The sequence below is a fragment of the Thunnus thynnus genome, chromosome 3 (genome assembly GCF_963924715.1).
Source record: "Thunnus thynnus chromosome 3, fThuThy2.1, whole genome shotgun sequence".
Lineage (NCBI taxonomy): Eukaryota > Metazoa > Chordata > Actinopteri > Scombriformes > Scombridae > Thunnus > Thunnus thynnus.
Window position 1 is genome coordinate 26,865,259 of NC_089519.1, and position 22,971 is coordinate 26,888,229.

Sequence of the window (22,971 nt, forward strand, 5' to 3'; positions counted from 1 at the left end):
GCGGGGCTGCTGTGATGATGGTGCTGTCTAGCCAAAGTTTTTTTTAATGTGTGCATTCTTGAGCCCCTCCTCTGCCGTGTCTTCCTCTGAACCTGTGAACATTCTCTACTTCTCTTACTCTGAGAGGAACAGGTTTCCTCGAGTTTTTTCTGATCTCTCAAATAAGTTAGTATATTACTCTCACATACACACAAGTATGCTCATGCCACAGTCTGAAAACTGCTAAATCAACAAGGAAATAATATACAAAACTGTATGCTCCTGTGTGCCATTTTGATGAAGGAATATTTTATGAGACAAAAAATTCTCCCAAAATACATCCAAAGCAGTTGAATACTTGTATTGTAATATATATTAATATGCTAATTTAATCCTACTTGCATATATCTTGCTCCCTAGCTGATACCAAAGCTGTATGCCATGATAAAAGCTTTTAAGCATGCAAGTTGTCTTTGCTTTTTGTTCACACGGTCATGGCCTGTCCATGAGATTTTGAACATTTTTACATGGTAGTTTGGGTCATATGGGATGGCAGCATTCAAAATGTTTTGTCCTTTGTCCTCAAAGGGGAGCTTCAGAGAACTGTAGCTGGAAAAGAATCTATTTGTTGTCACTCCGTATGAATAAAGCCTTTCATCATCTGGCTGCTGTGCTCCACTGAGCCTTGGATGAAGCGCCGCCTTCACTGGCATTTTTCAGCTCATCCACAGAAGCAGCATGTCCTTTAGCTTAGTATAGAACTTGAAAAACAGACCACAGAGTACCTATTTTCTCAGCCATGATTTTGCCCCCCCCCCCCCGTATTGCACTTTCTTAAAAGACCTGGCAACAGACACTTATTTAAAAGCCTCTCAGCAATACTGCATGCAGTGACATTTTAAGTCAAATTAATCACATTCAAAGGTTAACCTATTCAAAAAGGTCTAATTCTCATTGTGACCTGCTGTACTAGTAAACCTTTCACATGACAGAGGATGATTTAATTCTCAATTTATATAGAAATACAGTATCACTATCAGCGCTTCAAAACTTTCTTTAATTTTACTTGAACTTCCTCACATGTTTAGACCAGAAAACTAGTGGCTCATAAGCCTTTGGTGTATTTAAATCTGGTCACATAAATGTGGATTTGATGTGGTGGATCCCCAGAAAATAATCGGTCTTCAAAATGTAAATTATACTTTGCATACTGTCTGAAAATTGTCTTTACAGATCCTGAAGGATAGTATGCTGACAGCTTTATGAATTCAATTTCCATAAGGCATCACCCATCAGTTTCTTGTACGGCTGTGTGATCTGACCAAAACCTCATATCCTAATATAGGTCATTTCATATACAGATAACAATACATATCACAATATAGCACATTTTCTGTAAATTGAATGAATGAATAGTTTATGTGAAAAAGGGTTAGGGTTAGAGGCTTCTCTCTGTACTTCCCCCCTAACACTTTGACATGATTCTTGCATAGGTGGTGCAAGAGGTTAGCGGTGTTTGAGTCTGTTGAGAGGACTGGTCTAATTTGCAAAGTACGTTTTTCTGGTCTGTGTCAGACTTTTCATTCCCAAACCACATCCATGCGTCAGAAATAGCCCCTGTTTTAGGGATGAGTCCGTCTCCTGTTTAGAATTACTGTGTCCTGTATCATGTTCACTCTCCTCCATGTTTGTTTGTGTTGCCTTCATGCAAATTTCCTGCCTGCGTTGTCCAAATGACAAAAAATATTGCCATAGAGAGTGTGATTTGCAACACAATAAAATAAATGATCGTCACAAGACATATATCGTCATATTGCACAGCCCTAGTTTCTCGCATCAAACACTCAAGGAATGGGTCAAAGAATCATCATCAGTTGTAAAACACATTCAGCACATCGCCTGCAACAGCGCACTGTTTTTCACTATCTGCATGTTTTGAATGTGCATATTTTTGTATATATTATTAGTGCTGTGACTGATAGGTTCTCTCGCTGATGAGTGCTAGTTACCCAGCTGACCACTGTAAGTCAGCTGTTTTCTGTTGAGGGAACGGATTTACTGAATTTGTATGCTCCATAAACCACACTTTGTGATGTAGGCCAGTTGCCTGGGATATGCTGAAAGCCAAATAGGTGACTGCATGAGGCATACAGTATAAAGACAGACTGTACTAATTACCCAAATTTGGCTGTCTAATAATAAATACATAGCTATTTATATTTTGAAAATCAGCATATATATATTACCTGCAAAGGAATATTTCACATTGTGTCGGTTGACTTGCACATATTTTTGGATAGCCGTAAGTGTCCTGAGGATACAGTAGACAGAGTGCTTTGACATATTTAAAGAAAGCCATCTTTGAGTGTTTAGGCTACTAACTTGTTTACCCGATAACATTGTTCACTGTTTAAAGTATTTTCTCTGTTAGCAGGGGTTTGAATAGAAACTGTAAACTTCTTGCTGGAAGTACATGGGCTTTTAAATGGTGTTTAACCAATAGGGTTAAAGTTTTGAGAAAAGTTGTGTCAAGCCACACTTAAATTTGCTTTTCATTTGCTTTTATGGGCAAGTAATAAGAAAGTAGTATTAACCCTTTTAGTTAGTCCACCTGGTACAGTGTTAACCATCCAACACTGATATATATATTATGTTGAGTAATCGATACATGAAAAAAAGTCTTCTAATGTACTTGCAACATTAACTAATTTTAACAGGAAAGCATACGCAAATGAGTCATTGTTTGTTATTGAGTATGTATTTGTTTTCTTTGGGAACAGTATCTTGTGTACCTTTGAAACAAGTCATACAGAATTTCACTGCAAATTAGATCTACCCGATCACACACACATACAGTGCACCTCGTGAAAGCTCAAAGTTGGACTTATCTATTCCTCAAATCAAAGTCATGTGGAAGCTGTGCTGCCAGACGGGCTGGCCTATTTTCTCTCTCCTTGGAATGTTTTTTTTTTTTGTTGTTTTTTTTTCTCCCCTTTTTGTTCTCTGTCTCCCTGTAGCCCTCTTTGTCTTTCTTTCTGATTTTCTCCCTCTCCGTTTTTCAAAAATCTCCACATTTATTGGCCAGGCACGCAGGGATGATGATTATTCTGTTTGGGGAAGAATAAAGCGCAAACAAGAACACTGGACCTCTGTAGGTAGTGGGCTGTGTTAATCCTGTTTTGGGAACATGTACGAGTGCTCAGTGCCAGTGCCCTGCCTTTGCCCAGAACCTGGCACCTGGCAGGGGGGCTTCCTCTCCTACGCATGGCACAGCAGGACAATGAGCACAGTGAAAGCTCCCACGTGTCCTGTTCTGGACACCACACAAAAGGTGTTTCTTTCTGCAGAAGCCACTGTTCTATTTGTGGTGTCCTAAGCACACCTTTGTTCTTCAACATCTTTTTTTATTTCCAGATTACAGTGACAGACTATAAGCTGAAAATCCAAAATGACTTTGCACATGCAACCTTGCTGTGAATCCAGTGGCAGTATCAGTATGAGGGATAGTGGTCTGTGGGAGGTCTGTGGAACACAGTCGGCTATTCTGTTGTGTGCTTTCCGTTTGACCATTGTAGTTCTATGAAGGCGTCTCTGAAGGATCAGCTGATGTAGACAAGGGGTGCTGCATTCCAGATCGGGCACCTCATAGCCAGGAGCTGCGCCAACAAGGCAGCCTCGGCATGCAGCCCAGCCTCCCTTCCCCCCATCTCCTGCTATATGACATCCTCCCTTGGCTGCGCAGAAGTACCTCAAGCTGTTCTGCTCACAATCTGTTCCTGGTCTCCTGTTTCTCATGTTATCTCAGTCCACATTACAAAGACTCTCTTTATGTCTCACTCGAAGGTTCACCTTATTCACTCACACTCTATATGTTTCTTCCCTTCAGAATCGAAGCTGACTTTGTATCGGGGACCTTTTTCCCTCTATTCCCAGCCTTTTGTTTGTTTATTTCTTTCAGCCACAACCTGTGTTTTCTAAATGACAATTTCCTTTAGCTTTCTTTGTTTTTTTTCTCTGTCACATCTCTTTCTTACTCTCACAACACTTTTTTCTTTACTATCTCCATCTGTCATGTCTGTGTCTCAGTCCCAATCTTGTTCCTCTCCAGCATTCCCAGAGGAAGCCATATACAAAGAATACAGAGTTTTCCTCTACACCAGCATTTCTGCTGCAGTCAGACTGTATCATGCAGCTTTGTAATGTTTGGTGGCAAAGTTCCTTTGAAGTGTTGTAGAGCTTCCTTGCAAAAGGAAAGGCAAGTTTGTGTGCATATGGGAGGTTGGAGGGATGCTGAATAATCTTTTGTGTGCTTTCTAAACCACGTGAAATAGTACATTCTGGATAGATGTGGATACCACTGACCAGGTTCTATTCCTTTCTGCTTCTTGACAGCACTATCAGCTCTCGCCACCTTACTCACTATTCACGAGACGTGTTATCTGACGCTGGCCAGATTGAGACACATTGGACAGCCTCTTTGTGTAGATGTATGTGTGGAAGTGCACATTTGTTTGCTTGTGTGTGGGGGTAGGTGTATGCATGTGCATCTGTGTGTGTAAAAGGTAGATTGTAAGACATCAGGGATCTGGTACTATATGATGTCTGGCATGACATGAAAAGACATGCCTGGAATGAGATAGATTGTCAGGCTTCTAAGGGTGCGACATGCACCAGATGCCCAATTTCATACGAATTTTCAGGGTTAATGCGTCATTAGAAAAGAATATTTATTTTATATTACGCATTTTGATTAGCAGTGTGACATCGGTTGCTCATGACACATGACTTGTGGCAAACGGCCAGCTTGCAGCACTGACAGACAGCATGCAGCCCAATGCTCCCCCTGCAAGATGACATCTGTGAGCCTCAGCAGCATTGCCAACATCACAGTACACAGCAGATTGTAAATGTTATCACTCCTGTCAGGTTGAGTCTATATTTGTCTCTGATATAGGCTCACAGTGCTCAACAAACAGTATTATAGACAAAAAAACAAAAGTGGGCAGTTGTGTTGACCAGAGATCTGACAAATTCTGGTCAGCTAGTAAGCTGTCAACTGATGATTGCTTTTGTGACTAGAGTCCCCTCCACTGTTCCTGAACCAAACAGCTCGGCTTCGACTGTTTCCTTACGGGACATCACCCCCTGGTGTCTGGTATGCAGGTGTCTAATCTGGGCTGATCCCTTTGTTCCCCATGTTTGGCAACGGTAGAAGCCCCTCGCTGGTCTGGGAAGCAGAGATGGCATTCCAGCAGCTCTCCATAATCCTCTGTCGGAAGTCCAGTAGACGAGTGGCTGGTGTTGATAAAACATGCTCCCAGTGGAATTTTACAGTTTGGGGACGTTAGATTCTTTGTTGTGGGGAGAGAAAAAAAAACACAGTGACTGCACTTTTTGCTGTTCAAAAAGAGGAGCGCATATGTGTAGAAATTTGTGTCATAGGTTTGAGTCTGAACATTTGTTTGCAAATGCTTTAGCAGAATACTTCAAAACAGTCAAAGTAAAACATGTGTAACCATTCTAAAGGTTGTTTTACTTTTAGACACATTATTATATAATTAATACCACTGGATAGGCCTTTTTACTTCCCAAGGTTGACAGATTGCTGTCATGTGGTTTATTACTCTCAATTTAATCACCTGCTCATATATATAGCTCAGAATTCATTTGGATGCATCCTGGTTATTCAGCATTGATTTCTTATTTTCACTGTTAGCAGCATCAAGTGGCTATTCATTTAAGATATTGCTTTTGCCATCATATGTATTGATCTGGTCTATATCTACACAACCCTGCTTATTACTGAAGAGTGCACGGAAGAAGGGTTTAGAAAGTTTATAGTGTGTGTGTGTGTGTGTGTGTGTGTGCGTGTGTGTGCGTGCATGTGTGTGTGTGTGCAGACGAAAGAGGTAGAGACTGAAGGTAAAGATAAAAGTATCATCAACATGTCTTTTGAACTGTTGGGTGATTTCTTAAGTACTAAACTTAATGATTTTGCAATTTATACTGTAGTTATGTTGTTTTTGTATTCTTTGTTTATCCCTACTTTGTTTAAAACATTGAGCGTGTTTACTTGCATACCAGTAGTATGGTTACTATCATGTGTTTGGAGTATCCTGTTTATGTATATGCACATGTAACTCTAACCCTCAGAAAAACTTAACCTAGGTTGGGGACCACTGTTTTATAATTATTCAACTTCTAACATTGGATTTTATTTGACTGATACAACCATCCAATCATATTCAGAATCATAACAGTCCTTTGTATATGGGGACAAAATGAGAAAAGTTTCAGATAATAACCGTAAAATTCTTTTCATAATTTGGGAGATAACATAAGTCAGATGTTGAATAACACATACTCAACTATTTACTTTTATGATCCCTATAGGTCCTTATCCGTGTCATTGACACTAACAACCACCGGCCACAGTTCTCTCAGCCTAAGTATGAAGTGAACGTCCCTGAAGACACTCCAGCTGGGGCCGAGGTCCTGCAGATCAGCGCTGTGGATGAAGATGAGAAGAACAAACTGACCTTTACACTCTTGAGCAGCACTGATCCCTTCAGCCTGAAAAAGTTCAGATTAGACCCAGGAACCGGCACTCTTTACACCGCGGAACAACTGGACCATGAGACTATGCATAGCCACATCCTCACTGTCATGGTATGGATCAATGATCACCGACAATTTCACAATAGTGTGGTAAATTATGAGTTCCTACAGTTTAATGGTTTGGAGTTTACTTTTGAGTTATTCACTTCATTGAAAAATTAAACAACCATGAAATTAAGATAAGCTTTGTTTCTACGCTTTTCAAAATATGAATAGTTTACTTTATTGCGATTCTATTCAAGAAGAAATTATCCCTTGAGGGCTCTCATGCTCTTGTCTGTCTGTATGCTTTTCCCTCTCCTCTGTATTTCTCTAACTTAACCAATTTCTCCTCTCTAGGTACGAGACCAAGACATTCCAGTGAAGAGGAACCTTGTGCGTGTTATTGTGAATGTGGAGGACACCAATGACAATGCACCCTGGTTTATAGGCACACCTTACTCTGGCCGTGTGTTTGAATCTGCTGCCATAGGCTCAGCTGTGCTCCAGGTCACAGCTCTTGACAAAGACAAGGGCCAAAATGCAGAGATCATCTACAACATTGAGTCAGGTAAATGCACATTAAGTTGCTATGCTACTCTAATGAGCCATAATTTTCATGTTTTGTTTTCTCTGAGAAGAGAAAGCTTTCATTGTCAGATAATGCTAATGAAGTCAGCTCATAAAAATGTACGAGTCATGTTGAATTCTGCTGCCCACTGGATCTTGACCATGAATGGAATACTTTACAAAGAGTAGGAGAATATTAAGGACTTTGTCTAGAGGATCTCCAATTACGTAGGAGATGGGCAGATTCCCCCCCTCAGAATTTCCCATGATGGTTTTCTCCTACAATAAGCTGTGTTATGAGCGTGAGACACATGCTGCTATTAGCTTTTTTGTGTAGATACATACATTTTTGAAATAATTCAGATGACCTCATGTAATTGAATTGTAGCTTGCTTTGTTTGGATTCAAATGGAGGGCTTTGGATGACTGGCCTGAAATGGATCTGATGTTGAGTGGGGAAAAAGTTACATTACAAATCCTAAACATCTTCGTGATACAACATGTGGCAAAATTAAGTTTTTCACCATACATGTTACGTTGTTTATAATTGCCAGCCACATTGCAAAAGTAAGAATGAAGAATATTTTTTGAGTAGAAACAAAAATATATTTTTCTTTTGTCTTCTGTTTCTTGCAGGAAATGTTGCAAACTCATTTGCCATCGATCCTGTCCTCGGGACAATTACAGTAGCCAAAGAGCTTGATCGCAGCAGCAAGACCCTGTTCGAACTCACTGTTAAGGCATCTGATAAAGGAATATCTTCACTGTCGACTACAGCCACTGTACACATTGTGGTAACAGTTTCTGACAATGCAGCCCCCAGATTCACTGAAAAGGAGTTCTCTGCAGAAGTCAGTGAATCAGTCCATCCAGGAAGTTTTGTGAGCTTGGTCACAGCTGTCAGTCAGTCATCTGTTTTCTATCAGATAAAAGATGGCAACATCAACAGTGCATTTGATATAAACCCAAACTCTGGAGTGGTTGTGACCCAGAGAGCTTTAGATTACGAGACCATCTCTCAATACAAGCTGATCATACAAGGCACCAATATGGCTGGACTCGCCAGCAACACAACACTTCTGATTCATCTGAAGGATGAAAATGACAATGCACCAATCTTTCTCCAGGGGGAATTCAAAGGAGTAATCAGTGAGTCTGCCTCCATCAACAGTGTTGTTCTGACCCATGAAAATACTCCTTTTGTCATCCGTGCCTCTGATGCTGATTGTGACCGGAACGCCATGCTCATCTATCAGATTGTAGAACCTTTTGCTCATAACTATTTTGCCATTGACTCTAGCACCGGCGCTATCAGAATCACAACAGCTTTGGATTATGAACAGAGGAGTATTTTCCACTTCACAGTCCAGGTCCATGATCTAGGAATGCCACGGCTGTTTGCAGAGACAGCAGCCAACGTGACCATTGAAGTAATTGATGTTAATGACTGTTCACCAGTTTTCAGCCAAGAACTGTACGAGACAACCATCGTAGTGCCAACATACAAAGGGGTGGAAGTCATTAAAGTGAATGCTACAGACTTAGACTCTGGACCTAACTCCAAACTTCTCTTTTCCATATCTGAGGGTAACATTGGTGATAAATTTAAAATGGATCCAGTCACAGGTATAATCTCTATTCAGAATGTCACACAACTGAGGAGCAGATATGAATTGAAAGTTAGGGTTTCGGATGGTAGATTTGCCACTGTTGCCACAGTAAAGATAAATGTAAAGGAAAACAAGGAGAGCAAGTTGAAGTTCACCAGAGAGTCTTACAAAGCCTTTGTCCAAGAAAACTCTTCTGAGAAGAAAACACTAGCGGTCATTGCTGCTGTTGGGAACCAGGTGAATGAGCCTTTGTTTTACAAAATTTTGAACCCTGACAGCCGGTTTGAAATCAGCCGCACATCTGGGGTAATCTCAACCACTGGAATTCCATTTGATCGTGAAGCACAGGACACATTTGATATTGTTGTTGAAGTCACCAGGGAGGACAAATCTGAAGACGGGGCTCATGTTCTTGTAACTGTGACAGTGGAAGACGTGAATGACAACAAACCTATGTTTGTGAACCTTCCGTATCACGCCCTGGTCCAGATGGACGCAGAGGAAGGCCAAGTCATCCGACAGGTCACAGCAGTGGACAAAGACCTGGGCCGGAATGCAGAAATCCATTATTACCTAAAGGAACATCAGGGGCACTTTCAAATCAGTCCCTCTGGTGAAATCACCCTCAAAAAGAAGTTTGAGAAAAAGTCTCTCGATACTGACCTTGTCATCGTTGTTATGGCTAAGGATAATGGGGAGCCAGCACTCTCAGCAGAAGTAGAAGTGCCAATAACAGTGGTGAACAAAGCAATGCCTGTGTTTGAGAAGCCTTTTTACAGCATTGAAATCCCTGAAAATATTCAGTTGCACACACCTGTGCTTCATGTGCAGGCCAATGATTCTGAAGGCCCTCGAATCGTTTACACTATTTCTGAGGGAGATCCCTTTAAACAGTTCTCAATTGATTTCAACACAGGTGTTATTCATGTGATTCAGCCTCTGGACTTTGAGACACATCCTGCATATAAATTAAATGTAAGAGCCACAGATTCTCTTACCGGAGCACACTCTGAAGTGTTTGTAGATATCATACTGGAAGATGTCAATGATAATGCCCCTGTGTTCCTGTCAAAGGCCTTCTATGCCAATATTTCTGAGGCCTCTGTCATTGGTACATCGGTGTTGCAGGTTGATGCCAAAGATTCTGATACTGGTAATAACCAAGAAGTATTCTTTCAGTTGGTTGAGGAGAAGGGGAAGAGTTCAGATTATTTCACCATTGACCGTGACACAGGAGTAATCTCTACAGCTCAAGTACTTGATCATGAGGAAGTTCAACAGCACAAGTTGAAGGTTCGCGTTGTAGACGGAGGAGTTCCAGCCCTCTCTAGTGATGTCATTGTGACAATAGATGTCACTGACCTGAATGACAATGCTCCAACATTTACAGAGCACACTTACAAAACTACCATCAGTGAATTAGCCCCACGTGGACACTTCATCACCCAAGTCCAGGCATCTGATGCTGATAGCTCAGACTCAAATAAGTTGAAGTTCTCCATCATATCGGGAAATGAGGATCAGAATTTTGCCATTGACAAACACACAGGCGCCATTGTGATTTCCAACCACCGTAGGCCACATATGCAGCCTCTGTACAACCTCAATGTGTCAGTATCAGACAGTGTATTCAGAAGCTCGGCCCTTGTCATGGTAACAGTTATTGGTGCCAATTTCCACAACCCAACCTTCTCTCAGGTGGACTATGTGGTAGAGCTTGTTGAAAACTCACCTGTTGGTACCTTGGTAGCTGAAGCAAAAGCAACAGATGAAGATGAAGGCATTTATGGGCAGATAACATACCGGATTGTCAATGACTTTGCAAAAGACAAGTTCTCTGTCAATGAAAATGGAGAGATTTTCACTCTCGAGAGTCTTGACCGTGAGAATACCATTGAAAAGGTCATTCCTATTTCTCTCATAGCTAAAGATGGAGGTGGAAAAGTAGGTTTTTGTATTGTCAATGTCATTTTAACAGATGTCAACGACAATGCCCCACAATTCAGGGCAGTTGAATATAAAGCCACTATTGCATCAGACGTGCCAAGGGGGACCTCTGTAGTTAAAATTGCTGCTTCAGACATGGATGAGGGAAGCAATGCTGACATAGAATATTCAATTGAAGCAGATGTTGAAAATGTGGCAGAGAACTTTGAAATCCACCCTACCTCTGGGGTCATTGTAACCAAAGAGAGTCTCATTGGACTTGAAAGTGAGCTCTATGCATTCTTTGTTAGGGCAAAGGATACTGGAAATCCACCCAAATATTCTGTTGTACAGGTTTACATTAGGATTGTTGCACCAGAAACACCAATTCCCAAATTCGCTGAACCATATTACCGTTATACAATTGCTGAAGACCTTCCCATTGGCACAGAGATCGATGTGATTCAGGCAGAGAGTGAACATCCAGTCTTATACAGCCTTGTGAAGGGCAACACTCCTGAGAGCAATGAAGATGAGGTGTTTGTTGTAGACAGAGACACCGGAGCCTTGAAGCTTCAGAAAAGCCTCGACCATGAGACTACCAAATGGTACCAACTCACGTTGCTTGCTCAAAGCAAACATGAGAACTATGAGGTAGTTTCATCTGTGAATATAAACATCCAAGTGAAAGATCTTAATGACAACAACCCTGTGTTTGATTCGGATCCTTATGAGGCTGTCATTGTGGAAAACCTCCCAAGTGGGGCTCAAGTAATCCAAGTCAAAGCCACCGACCAAGACTCTGGAACCAATGGCCATGTCATTTACAGCCTTGACCCCAAGCAGAACTCACAGGAGATCTCGGAGCTCTTTGCTGTTAATAGTGAAACTGGATGGGTGACCACCTTAAAAGAGTTAGACCGTGAAAAGATTAACAAATATATAATCACAGTCATAGCCACAGACCAAGGGGATAAAGTCCAACATGTGACTGGCACCAGAGTGGAGGTAACAGTCGCAGATGTGAATGACAACCCACCCCGCTTCACTGCAGAGATCTACAAAGGCACAGTCAGTGAAGATGACCCTCCTCCCAGCGGGGTGATAGCTATCCTCAGCACCACGGACGATGACTCCGAGGACATCAATAAACAAGTGAACTACTTCATCACAGGTGGGCGTTTATTATTTTGCGAAACAGATAATTAGTAAGCCCAGAGAGTTTACTCCCTACTCCTTTGTGTAACAGTTTTTCATAAACAGAGCTTAGGGGGGATTATCCGTTTATGGCACTTAATATGATGATAATATCTCATCTTTGAAACATTACACAGTCCTATTATCTGTTAGGAGTCTGAGTTATCGCCTAATCTGCTGAAGCTCAAGGCAAATATTTAGGTCATCATAATACAGAAATGTATAATTATCTGAATAATGCTTTGAAATAGACTGGGGAAAAATACTTCCTCTGGTGCTAATTAACAAGTGTGAATTAACTATGCCAAGTCTGGAAATATCAGGAGAAATCAGAAACTACCACTATCATGAGTTCATGAACGTTTTGTGTTGTTTCTTGGTGTGCAGAGTTGCTTGTGTACCAAACGTATTTGATTAAGAAATAAGGATGTGATTTGTGAAGTAGTGATGAATACTTGAATGGTGATTTCAGTAATTATTTATTAATATTTATTGGAATCAACATTAAAATTGAGGACAGATCCTTATCCTTGTATCCTTTTTTAATGACTTGGGGTTCTTCCTGCTTGAAAGCAAGAGTTCTGAGCTGTTGATCATTCCAATGTGATATATTTCTTTTTAATGCCAAACAGGAGGGGACCCACTCGGCCAATTTGCCATTGAACACATTCAGAATGAATGGAAGGTCTCTGTCAGGAAGCCCTTGGACCGTGAGGAGAAAGACAATTATCTCCTTAACATCACTGCCAGTGATGGCATCTTCACTGCCAAAGCTATTGTGGAGGTCAAGGTGCTGGATGCCAATGACAACAGCCCTGTTTGTGAAAAGGTATAGTCAGTTAGTTTCACCACTGTGTTGTAATTTCAGCACTTTGTTTCATTTTTGTGTGCCAGCTATTCCACACTATTCATATTCTTCCTGTTATTCACTTTTCTCTCCCATTTTTCTCTTCTTACTCCATCCATCTCCCAGTCCTTATATAGCGAGAGCGTCCCAGAGGACTCCCCTGCCGGCAGGCTCATCTTGCAGGTCTCAGCCACAGATGCTGACATTCGCTCAAACGCTCAAATCTCTTATGAGCTCCAGGGAGTTGGATCAGAATTGTTCATCATTGACTCTGATACAGGTGTGTATCTGTGTGGTAACAGGCATACGTGCAAATGCTTTTGTGTATGAAGAAAAGTACTGATTGTGTGGTCAGTGTCAAATCATGATCCGAAATTGATAGTAGTATATTTTATATGGATAATACATTAGCTTTTTCTTTCTTTTTGAAGTCTTTAGTATCCACAGTCATTGAGTTAGATTACGTTCCAGCTGTGTTGTAGGTTATTCAGAATATTAGAAAGCAGTATGTGGGACACTAGTGTCAAAGTCTCTAATGAAACACTGTTGGCCTTCTGCTTCGAGCCATAAAATCAAAAAGGCTTGATCTTCAGCTCAGCATGACAATAGTCTTGTATTCCACACTCTGGAGATTTGAGTATTGTGATCCCTCTGCAAAGTGTTTCTTTATTTGTGTTTCTGTACATGTGCAAATCATTAACAGCTATGAAGGGGGCAGGCAAGTTTTCTCGTGCACAATTGGTATTTACTTATATGTTTTTGAAAGAGCCGAGAACATTTCCCTGCAGGGCAACTGAATGACCCTCAGTGGCACTGAAATACAGAGATGCACACTTAAATTGAATTTATGACTGCTATACTTCTTGCCTGTAAACAGTTTCTTCTCGGAGACCCTCTAAATCAGTGTCTCTATCTGGCTGCAAGGATGAAAAAGGGGAAAAGAAATAACAACAATGCTAGTTAATCACCACTAACCTGTTTTTAAAAATAAATGCAAAGTAAAAGCATGAAAGGACAAAACAAACTAAGACAGTAGATTTTAACTGACACCAACTTACCGACACCGAGGCAAACAACGAGGCAACAATGCCATCCATCTTTCTTTTGGCAATCCTCAATATTGAGTCTCTAGCAGCAGTGCTACTGTTATGGAGAGGGGATGTTATTTTTTTCAGTGCAGACAAGTAGGATTATTGCATATGAGGACCGCCAAGAGGCTCTGGAGTTTTCCAGAGAGGTTGTGGTAATGTTGGCTGCCTCACATCCCAGGACACTTCCAAGCTGCTCTTAGCTGCCAACTCTGATGTTTTCCTTCAGCTCCGCACTCTCTTTGCCGTTCTGTCTCTCTGCTCGTGCTTCAATTACTTATTTAGTCCCCTCTTTTCTCTCTTGAAAGCCATTAGTGGTTTGGATGCTTTTTACTGGTTAGTAGACAGTAGACAAGGGGGTTACAGTGCTTCAGAGTATAAATAGTTTGTCCTCGTCTACATAAATTCAATCTCTTGATTAGTTGCTTACGTGGATTTTGAGAGTGTTAAAGGCTTTTTTGTTGTTCTTTGGATAGCAAGTGACATTCTTCTTGTCCCTGAAGAGTGTAAGTCTGCGTGTTTGTGTGTTTTTCTAAAAATGTTCTGTCTCACCCTCAGGGGAGCTGAAAACCTTGCAGCCCCTCGACCGAGAGGAGCAAGACGAACACAGGTTCAAAGTGCGGGCAGTGGACGGAGGAGGGCGGTACTGCGAGGCTGACATCCACATCACTGTGGAAGATGCCAATGACAACGCGCCTCAGTTCTCAGCCGATCCATACACCTTTACAGTCTTCGAGAACACAGAGATGGGCACATTTGTGGCAAAACTGCTGGCAAATGATATCGACATTGGTGAGTAATTTTTCCTCTCAGACACAATTTTTGCATGACCTTGTTCTCCCTGCAAGAAATTGTATTACTCTCCATTTAGAATTATTTAAGTTTAAAAAGAAACTTTTGTTTTCACTTCTGAATCATATTATCATAGTGACCATCAGCACAGCTGGATCAGCTCTTCCGCATTTGTTTTACTTTCTGTTTCAGCTGAGTTTGCTTATGCCAGCTCGGAAAAACATTTTATTTATATATTTAGATGCAGCTGATTACCTGTGGACAAGCTTTCTGTTCTCTGATTATTAATCCGTATGATAGGGCTCCTAAAATCCTAATATAATTGCATTCTTCCTGTTTAGAGGGTTCTTTTGTAAATATTTAGGTGTTGTATATTAGGTGAAGTTTTGAGAAGAATTTTGTTTTAGATAAATTTTGGAAACACTGAAAGCTCTCAGATAAATGTGTTCTAGCTCCTGCTGAGGCAATAGAAATTGTGAGACAATAAGCTCAAAAATGCCTGTACATTATGCTTAAATTACCCAAGGTAAGATTAAAATAGTATGCACATGTGAGTCAAGCTTAGACCTTTAAAGGTGTTTTTAGCATGACAGTATATGCATATGTATCTTGGCTCAATGCTGACTCACAATGTAAAGGCTATTATCCTTTCATTATGCAACTGCATTATACTAAATTGGAAGAGGGAGGGATAATAAATGTGGAATTTCATGAATGATCAACCCCTCAAATTAAAAGCTCCATTACACTCTAATGAAATTCTTCTCTCTTCAAGCTGAATCCTCAAAAGGGCTGATTGCAATTTTCCATTTGCCTGGTGCAAAGCCACAGGGCCACATATTTATCTCAAACGTCTTCACCTTTCACCAAGCATTGTCAAACACCGAGAAGCTCACATATGAATAAGACGGAGAACTTAAACCATGCAGTTTAACAGTCATTTAAACCCCTTGAGACTTTATCCAGGAAGCTGTTGGACCTGCCATTCCAGATTACACCTTTAGTTTAGTGGAGCAGTACATTCTATCTTGAAGAACCATTTCGGTCTGTTCACTGCCTGACAATCGACGCCCTCTCTTTCGATTTCCCTCTTTTTCAGTCCCTCGTTTTGGGTGGACTGACAGCTTGACAGAAGAAAGGGATGCTAGAATTGGGTCCCTTGGACAGAAATGTTAAATGGTGAAAGGAAAGAGAAGACATTTCTTCCCCGAGGCTTTGCTGGCACAAAATTTGTTTCAGTTGTTTTTTTTTTTTGTTTTTTTATCAAGGATAAGGGTACTTGAAGGAGGGGTGGGTAAAAAAGGTGCCCCCTGCAGTTTAGCCAGGGGCAATAATTATTTAGAGTTATACTGAGTAAAAGTAAAAAAGGATTTGATTAGTATTTCACTCACATACATGGATATCGCACACATCGATGTGCATAACTCTAGAGTTCTTTTTTTGTGTGTTTGTCTAGCACTGTTTGATTTAGATGCAAGCTTGAAGCACAAATGGAAAGTCCATTGCAACACGCAGTGTGTACGAGAGAAATAGGCGTTGTAGCTTTGACCCAGTTCACTCAGGCTTCAGTCAACTGTCTTTGCAGCCAACCATCAAAATGTGAAGCTTAATGTAACCCTCCTCCTAAGAGAAAAGGGTTGCTTTATCTTCCATCGATATTTGACTCTGTCTATCTCTGCGTGGACTCATTCTTGGCACTGGCTGCCGTGTGCCACAGTCTCTATGATCTGCCTGCCCATTTGGCTGGAAGATGTTTGATACTTACCCACATGGCTGCTCCTCAGTTCATCCTGCTGTTACAATCTCTGAGAGGCAGCACTTATCAGTGTGGAATGGTTATGAAGCAGACAGACAAACAGACCCAGACTGGTGCCCTTGATCTGTGATAAACTAAAGTTATGCGAGAACACATTCCTTCTCTAATTCTGCTTTGTCCTCTATCATTCTGCCCATATCCGAGCGTCTCTCTTTGCCCTCTGCTCTGCCGTTATTTTCCTCACTCGATTTTGCATGTTGCTCCACTGTTCAATTTACTTTGTGCTAGATTCATACATGTTCTTGACTGTCTTGCCAACACCGTGAAGAAAAAATATGTCTTAAAGTAACAGCTGCCCACAGAACAAAATCTGTGTGTGTTGCTGTGCAGTTAGCCTGTTTGAATTTAGCACACACATTTTCATGAATACAGGTGCTGTACAACATTTTCTTTAATATCGAACATTTCAGGCACTGGATTTAGATGAGCATAAAAATCATAAACATATATGTATGAGGCTATATAGGCAATTGTGATTCAGTGTAATTCACTTAACCACCATTAAGGAATTGTTTCAAGAATGATCAGACCAAATGAAAGTGATGGGAGACCATATAAGCAAGGCTCTCCACGGTAGTCTCTCCAGCATGATAATGAGATCCACGGAGGATGGGGGCACTTACCTGATAAATGGGAATATAATAGCATATTCCAAATGGGGGCCACCTGCAGAAAGGCATTATGATTATTATTGTGATCTGTCTCTGTCTCGTTGCTGGGAGCGTCTTGCTAGTGGGAGGACATGAGTTATGAGGATGGCATGGATTGGACGTTTACAGCTCCTGTTTATCGGAGGCTGTGTGAAAGATGGATGTTTTGGAGTGAGAATAGAGGGTGATGATTCGAATCATTCAAGAATCAATACATCAATATAAGAATCAATATGCTTGTTTACGCCCTGTACTTAAAAGAATCTTTCTGTTGATGGGGCTATCAGTCTTATTGGGGATGAGAACATCTTCAGTCAGACAATCAGATAGGTTGAGATGTCACTTCATTACAAACAAGATGTAGGTTGCAAAAACCACTGAATTGTCCTTTTTCTGTCATTCCAGGTCTCAACAGCGACCTCCTCTACACACTGGTCGATTCTGCAGACGGATTTTTCTCCATTGATGAGCATACCGGTGTAATAAGCCTGGAACGTCCACTGGATCGCGAGGTGCAGGCAGTATATGAGCTGAAGGCTCGCGTCAGTGACCAGGGATCGCCTCGTCTCTCCTCACTGTGCCAGGTGGTGGTCTCTGTCCTGGACATCAATGACAATCCGCCAGTGTTTGAGCACCGTGAATATACAGCCACCGTGTCTGAGGACGTGGCCGTGGGCACTCAAGTGCTCAGAGTACAGGCAGCCAGCCGCGACACAGAGGCTAACGGAGAGATCTCTTACAGCATCATCAGTGGGAATGAGCATGGCATGTTCCGCGTTGACCCACGCACTGGTATGTGGTAGCATGGAATGGAATACTTTTCTTTTCTCTTAGCTCTTAGCTTTTTCGTTATTGGTGGTTTAACATTTCAGTACTGCTTCTAATTCAATTAAATTTCATATTGAATTCCAAAAAAAATCTTGATGACTTTAACAAATTAAAACCCATTTTCCTATCGCCACCACAGGGCTTAAAAGAACCCAGTGGGGTTTTTGACCAGTAGTTGCACTACGGAGCAATATTTTTCGAGTGGGTCACGGTTTTGTTTATATTATGCCCACACATGAGGAAGCACATTCCTGCTCCAGGTGTCTCACTATACCACTGACTGCTAGTAAGCAGTGGGTGTAAACAATGCACAACTTACAATATGAAAAAAATAGCTTAGTAAATGTTTTATGAGGAAGGAAATATATTCACCAGGTTTGTTAGGTGCAAAAGGTCTGTCGACAAGAAAACCTTATAACCTTACACCTTTAAATGTGACATTAAACAGCAGGAGGCCCATCGGCTGTGCTGAATATGGTTGCCTACACAGTCTGCATTCCTCTCTCAACAGTGATTATGGCATGATGCTTGATTGCCATGTCAACTCACTACCAAACCAATTGCAATATCAGCAAGTAAGCCACCTTACCCAATGTGAGGACATTTGCAAATTAAAACATTTGCAAATTAAAACATACCACATACTGTGTTCACCCATCACTGAATGTCACTTTAATTTCAAAAACAACACCCTGCTTTCTGTCAGACTGGGCTGTGATTGGCTAGTTGCATCACTGAAATGCAACTCCGAAGAAAAAGAAAACAGCATACAGTTCTGTTGTCCAGCCGCAAGCAGTAACTCAAGTCAAAGCGGCTGAGCCAAGCATGAATTTCAAATGAGAGTCAATTACAATCTGACTTGCAGTTTGTGGTGCATTTCAGCTGTAAATGTCTACATTTAGTGTTATAAACCAATTGACAAAATTTATTAGGAAAAAAAGGAATCACTTACAGTAGATTACCCCTCTGCAAAAATGCTGCAAGCACAATACATAAAAATTAAAAAGACAGTAATTGTCATGACATAAATTTCTGGTGTACTGTGGTATCGTAATGGTATTTAGGTATTGAGATGCTATTCCAAGTTCCACAATTGTAGTTCCACAACTCTCCCTAACTTTCTGCTGGTTCTGTGTCCCCAGGTGACATCTTTGTGATTGAGCCTTTGGACTACGAGGTCTCCCATGAATACTACATCACCATAGAGGCTACAGATGGTGGCTCACCACCGCTTAGCGACATGGCCACTGTGAACATCAACCTGACTGATGTCAATGACAACAGACCCGTCTTCAGCCAGGACATCTACACAGCCGTCGTCAGTGAGGACGCTGAGTTGGGGAGGACGGTGTTGATGGTGAGAGACTGGAAAAACACACGCAGCATCTCTTTAAGGACACGTTTACATACAGCAGGTGTTCTTGTGGGGCAATAAAACATAATTACTATAAAGTTGCATGGAGGGTGAAAGTCATTTTTCACCTCTCTCGCTGAACTTTCCTCCAGCTAAATATGTCAGTTCGTTCACCCTCTCACTCAGTTGTTAATTTATTCCCTCACAGTCTTTCTCCTCCGTGCCCATTACTCACTACATACACTATCACATATCTGCACCTGTGGCAAATCACCATCTGGTGGCACAGCTAATTTAAGACCAATGCTCTTCATGCCCACTGCACTTTGCATTATCTGACACACATGCTCAAACAGTTTAATTAAAGGCATTTGACTCATTAAGCCCCTATCAAAGATGAGGCATTTTCTACCTTTTTTTATGTTAAATTTTCACTCCGTCTATTCCTGCCCAATTCTTCCCTCCTCATCTAATAAAAGACCTCTGCTTATAGCCATTTATCTGTGTGTCTAATGTACCTGAATATGAATTATCCATCAGAAAATTAGATTTTAATACCTGCCATTGTCTCATACTTGTAAATCTTCACTGTCTGCTGATTTCCCCGGGGATCCCTTTCAATATGTGCCGGTTGGTGGGTTTTAAGACTGTGTGTGTGTGTGCGTGTGTGTGTGTGTGTGTGTGTGTGTGTGTGTGTGTGTTACAGGATGCTGAACAGGAGAAAGACTAAGTTGTATGCATCTGTATGCTACTGAATAGGGCTTTAAAACCTTTAAAGCCCCTGAAATCTTGGTTTCAAATCCAAAGTCTTTCCTTTTAATGATTAATATTCAAAACAACAATCAAAGATAAACAAAAAACAAAAAAAACATAGTTATTGTTTATTGAGAGTTAAACACTCCAAACCTTCATCAGGACTGTGTAGGTGTGGGTTTGTCCAGTTTTGATTGACAGTGGCTGAACAACCTCTCAACTGTCATCTGATTTAGATTCAAATATTGCTCAATCTTGATTGGTGCATGGATGTACATGACATCACAATTTTCAAATTGAGTCCCACCCACTCTAAGCTAGTGAGAAAAACATATAAATGTATAAATCTATCCTGTGGGGAAAAAAAAGATCTATTTCTAAAATGGCAGAAAAATTGTGTAGCATCCCATCACTCTTAATGAAAAGCAGATTGATAAGACAGGTTTTCAGGGCCTTTACTGTAACGTATACATTGACATTACATATGTTAAGCGGATGTGTCAAATAATTGTCATTTAAAGCCCTCTTTATGGATTGTTGTTAAAAGTGTTGTCTGATTGATTTAAAGGTCGTGGCGGAGGATGCTGACGGGCCTTCTTACGATCACGTGCGCTACTCCATCGTGGACGGTAACCAAGGCAGCCCCTTCACCATCGATCCGGTCAGAGGAGAGCTCAAAGTTGCTCGCCAGCTGGACAGAGAAAGAGTAAGAGAAACTGCAGATACAATGCTGACTGTACATATAGAGTTTAATCCACTGAGTAACTAATTGCACTCTATGCAGAATCCAATCAGAGTCATGTCAGGCCTAATAGGGAAGCTTGTTTACCGATCTCCACTGCATTATTGCTTACAAAAGCAACTTTGACCGTGTATGGTAATTCTCTCTCTCTCTCTCTCTCTCTCTCTCTCTCTCTCTCTCTCTCACTCTCAGACATCAGGGTACACTCTGATGGTGCTCGCCTCAGACAGCGGGTTGCCCCCTCTTTCCAGCAGCGCCATGATCAACATCGACATCTCGGACGTCAATGACAACCCACCCCTTTTCTCCCAGGCCAACTACAGCCTCATCATCCAGGTAAGAGGGGAAAAGGGGTCAGTGTAGAAAGCTGATTAGAGGCGGAGAGGAGGAGGAGAACAGTGGAAAGGAAGAAAAGGCCGAGGGGGAGGGGGGAATTGGGGGTTTGCAGTGGACAGAGAGAGAGAGGGATTAACAGGGAGGAATAATGGGAGACTGTGCAACCAGAATGTCAAGAAGCAAGTGGGAGGATGAAGCGAGAACCGGGGGATGAAGAGGGGAGAAAGAAGGGGGGGGGGGTAAGGGAATTGAAAGACAGAGGCTGCATCTTAAGTGTAAGAATGCAGATAAGGGATGGAAGGGAAAGACTGTAAGGCAGGAGAGATGGAAAGTGGATGAAAAGCAAGATACTAAGCTTGTAATGGATGGTGGACTGGAGTGAGAAAAAATGTGTAAAAAACGAGAAGAATAAGAATTCGGGAGATACAATAAAAAGGAAATAAGGATTCCAAAGGGGAGGAGGGAAGATGATTCGTTTCCAGTTTCCCTGTCTCTGTTTATAAACCTGAAAAAGTAATTTTAGAGACACTGTGAGGCACAGCACACATTGTGCACAGATAAAGCGCTTCAGAATTTAACATTGTTTTGCCTGTGAAAAAGTCCTGACTGGCTTTCTTTTACTTACCGAAGAGCCTTAATCAAAGAAAAAAATACAGGGCATGCGCTCTACGTACCACCAGGAAAAAAGTTTTTTTGTTTTTTACAATAGAGAATCAAAGGGAGTTTAAGGTGATGCTTTAAAAGAGTTAACAGAAGAGAAAGATCTGAAGCCCCTTCAGGGACACAAAAACAAAAGACAAACTCTCTACCTTGAAACTGACATATTCCTTTTCACTGGAACGCATCACAGACCGAGCCGTGATGGACCAGCTGTTGGACAACTGACACCAGAACCAGATTAATAAAAGTAGGAGAGAATGTGCTCATATGTAGCTTTGCCCAAATCTTTGAAGGACTCAATTACGGAAGTTATTTTAACTTGAGAGAAACCGGATTTTACTATTTTAAAATGTTTTCAAATGTAACAGTATAAGATCATGTCAAGTTTCTTGTCATAAAGCTTAACATGATCATGAAGACATGATCTGTCAGCAGGCCAAATTGAACGGTTATACAAATAGCACCGCATCAGTTCGTTTTTTTTTTTTTTTCAGAAAAAAAAAAGTCCCATCAAATATTTATGTCGGCAAGACATCCCCCACATCAGCAACGCTCGTTGGGTGCACATCTTAACATTCGTAGTTAAGCATCACCGAACTGAAGAGCATCAGGAGAACCACCTCCTCTTGCCGCAAATACGAAATCTGCCTCTCTTGTATCCCACAGGAAAACCGACCAAAAGGAACAAGTGTTCTCCAACTCACTGTAACTGATCGGGATGCCTCCCACAACGGCCCACCTTTCACCTTTGCCATCATGGATGGGAACGAGGACGATGCTTTCCACATCAATCAGCAGGGAGCTCTAGTGGCCGTGGGGGCGCTGAATAGGAAAAGTAAAGAACACTACCTACTACAAGCACAGGTGAGTCACAGCACTAAGGAGAAACCAGAGTTGAGAGGTTGTATTGATTTAACTGTCAAGCCACAGCAACCTGATCTATTTGTCTTCCCTCTTTTCCCTTTCTGTACCTTTTCTCTGTCATGCTCACTCACTTGCTTTCTCTTACTCTTTTTTTTACCTCAGTTAGTCACTGTTTGACTCTTCATCTCCATCCTTTAAACTTTCTAAATATATTCTAAATATATCTTTTGTCTTTGTAAACAACAGTCTTTAAGACGCTGAATTGAAAGAGACATAAAATAGCGCTGCTGACAAGCATAAAGCTTTAAGACACGATCATGTGAGTTGCTGGGTGTTGATGTGTCACCTTAGAGAAAAGAACA

General features: G+C 41.3%; 1 protein-coding gene across 3 annotated transcripts in view; it reads left to right on the top strand.

Moving 5' to 3' along the window:
* The window catches only part of fat1a (FAT atypical cadherin 1a), a 76,970-nt gene that overhangs the window by 42,918 nt on the left and 11,081 nt on the right, over positions 1-22,971 (top strand). For all 3 annotated transcript variants that reach the window (XM_067585055.1, XM_067585053.1, XM_067585054.1), the window contains exons 8-18: positions 6,373-6,648; positions 6,937-7,147; positions 7,783-11,856; positions 12,512-12,708; positions 12,853-13,006; positions 14,373-14,606; positions 17,478-17,864; positions 19,043-19,257; positions 20,576-20,713; positions 20,942-21,085; positions 22,412-22,609. In XM_067585055.1, coding sequence (XP_067441156.1) covers positions 6,373-6,648; positions 6,937-7,147; positions 7,783-11,856; positions 12,512-12,708; positions 12,853-13,006; positions 14,373-14,606; positions 17,478-17,864; positions 19,043-19,257; positions 20,576-20,713; positions 20,942-21,085; positions 22,412-22,609 — 6,228 coding nt within the window. The remainder of the gene's footprint in view (positions 1-6,372; positions 6,649-6,936; positions 7,148-7,782; positions 11,857-12,511; positions 12,709-12,852; positions 13,007-14,372; positions 14,607-17,477; positions 17,865-19,042; positions 19,258-20,575; positions 20,714-20,941; positions 21,086-22,411; positions 22,610-22,971) is intronic.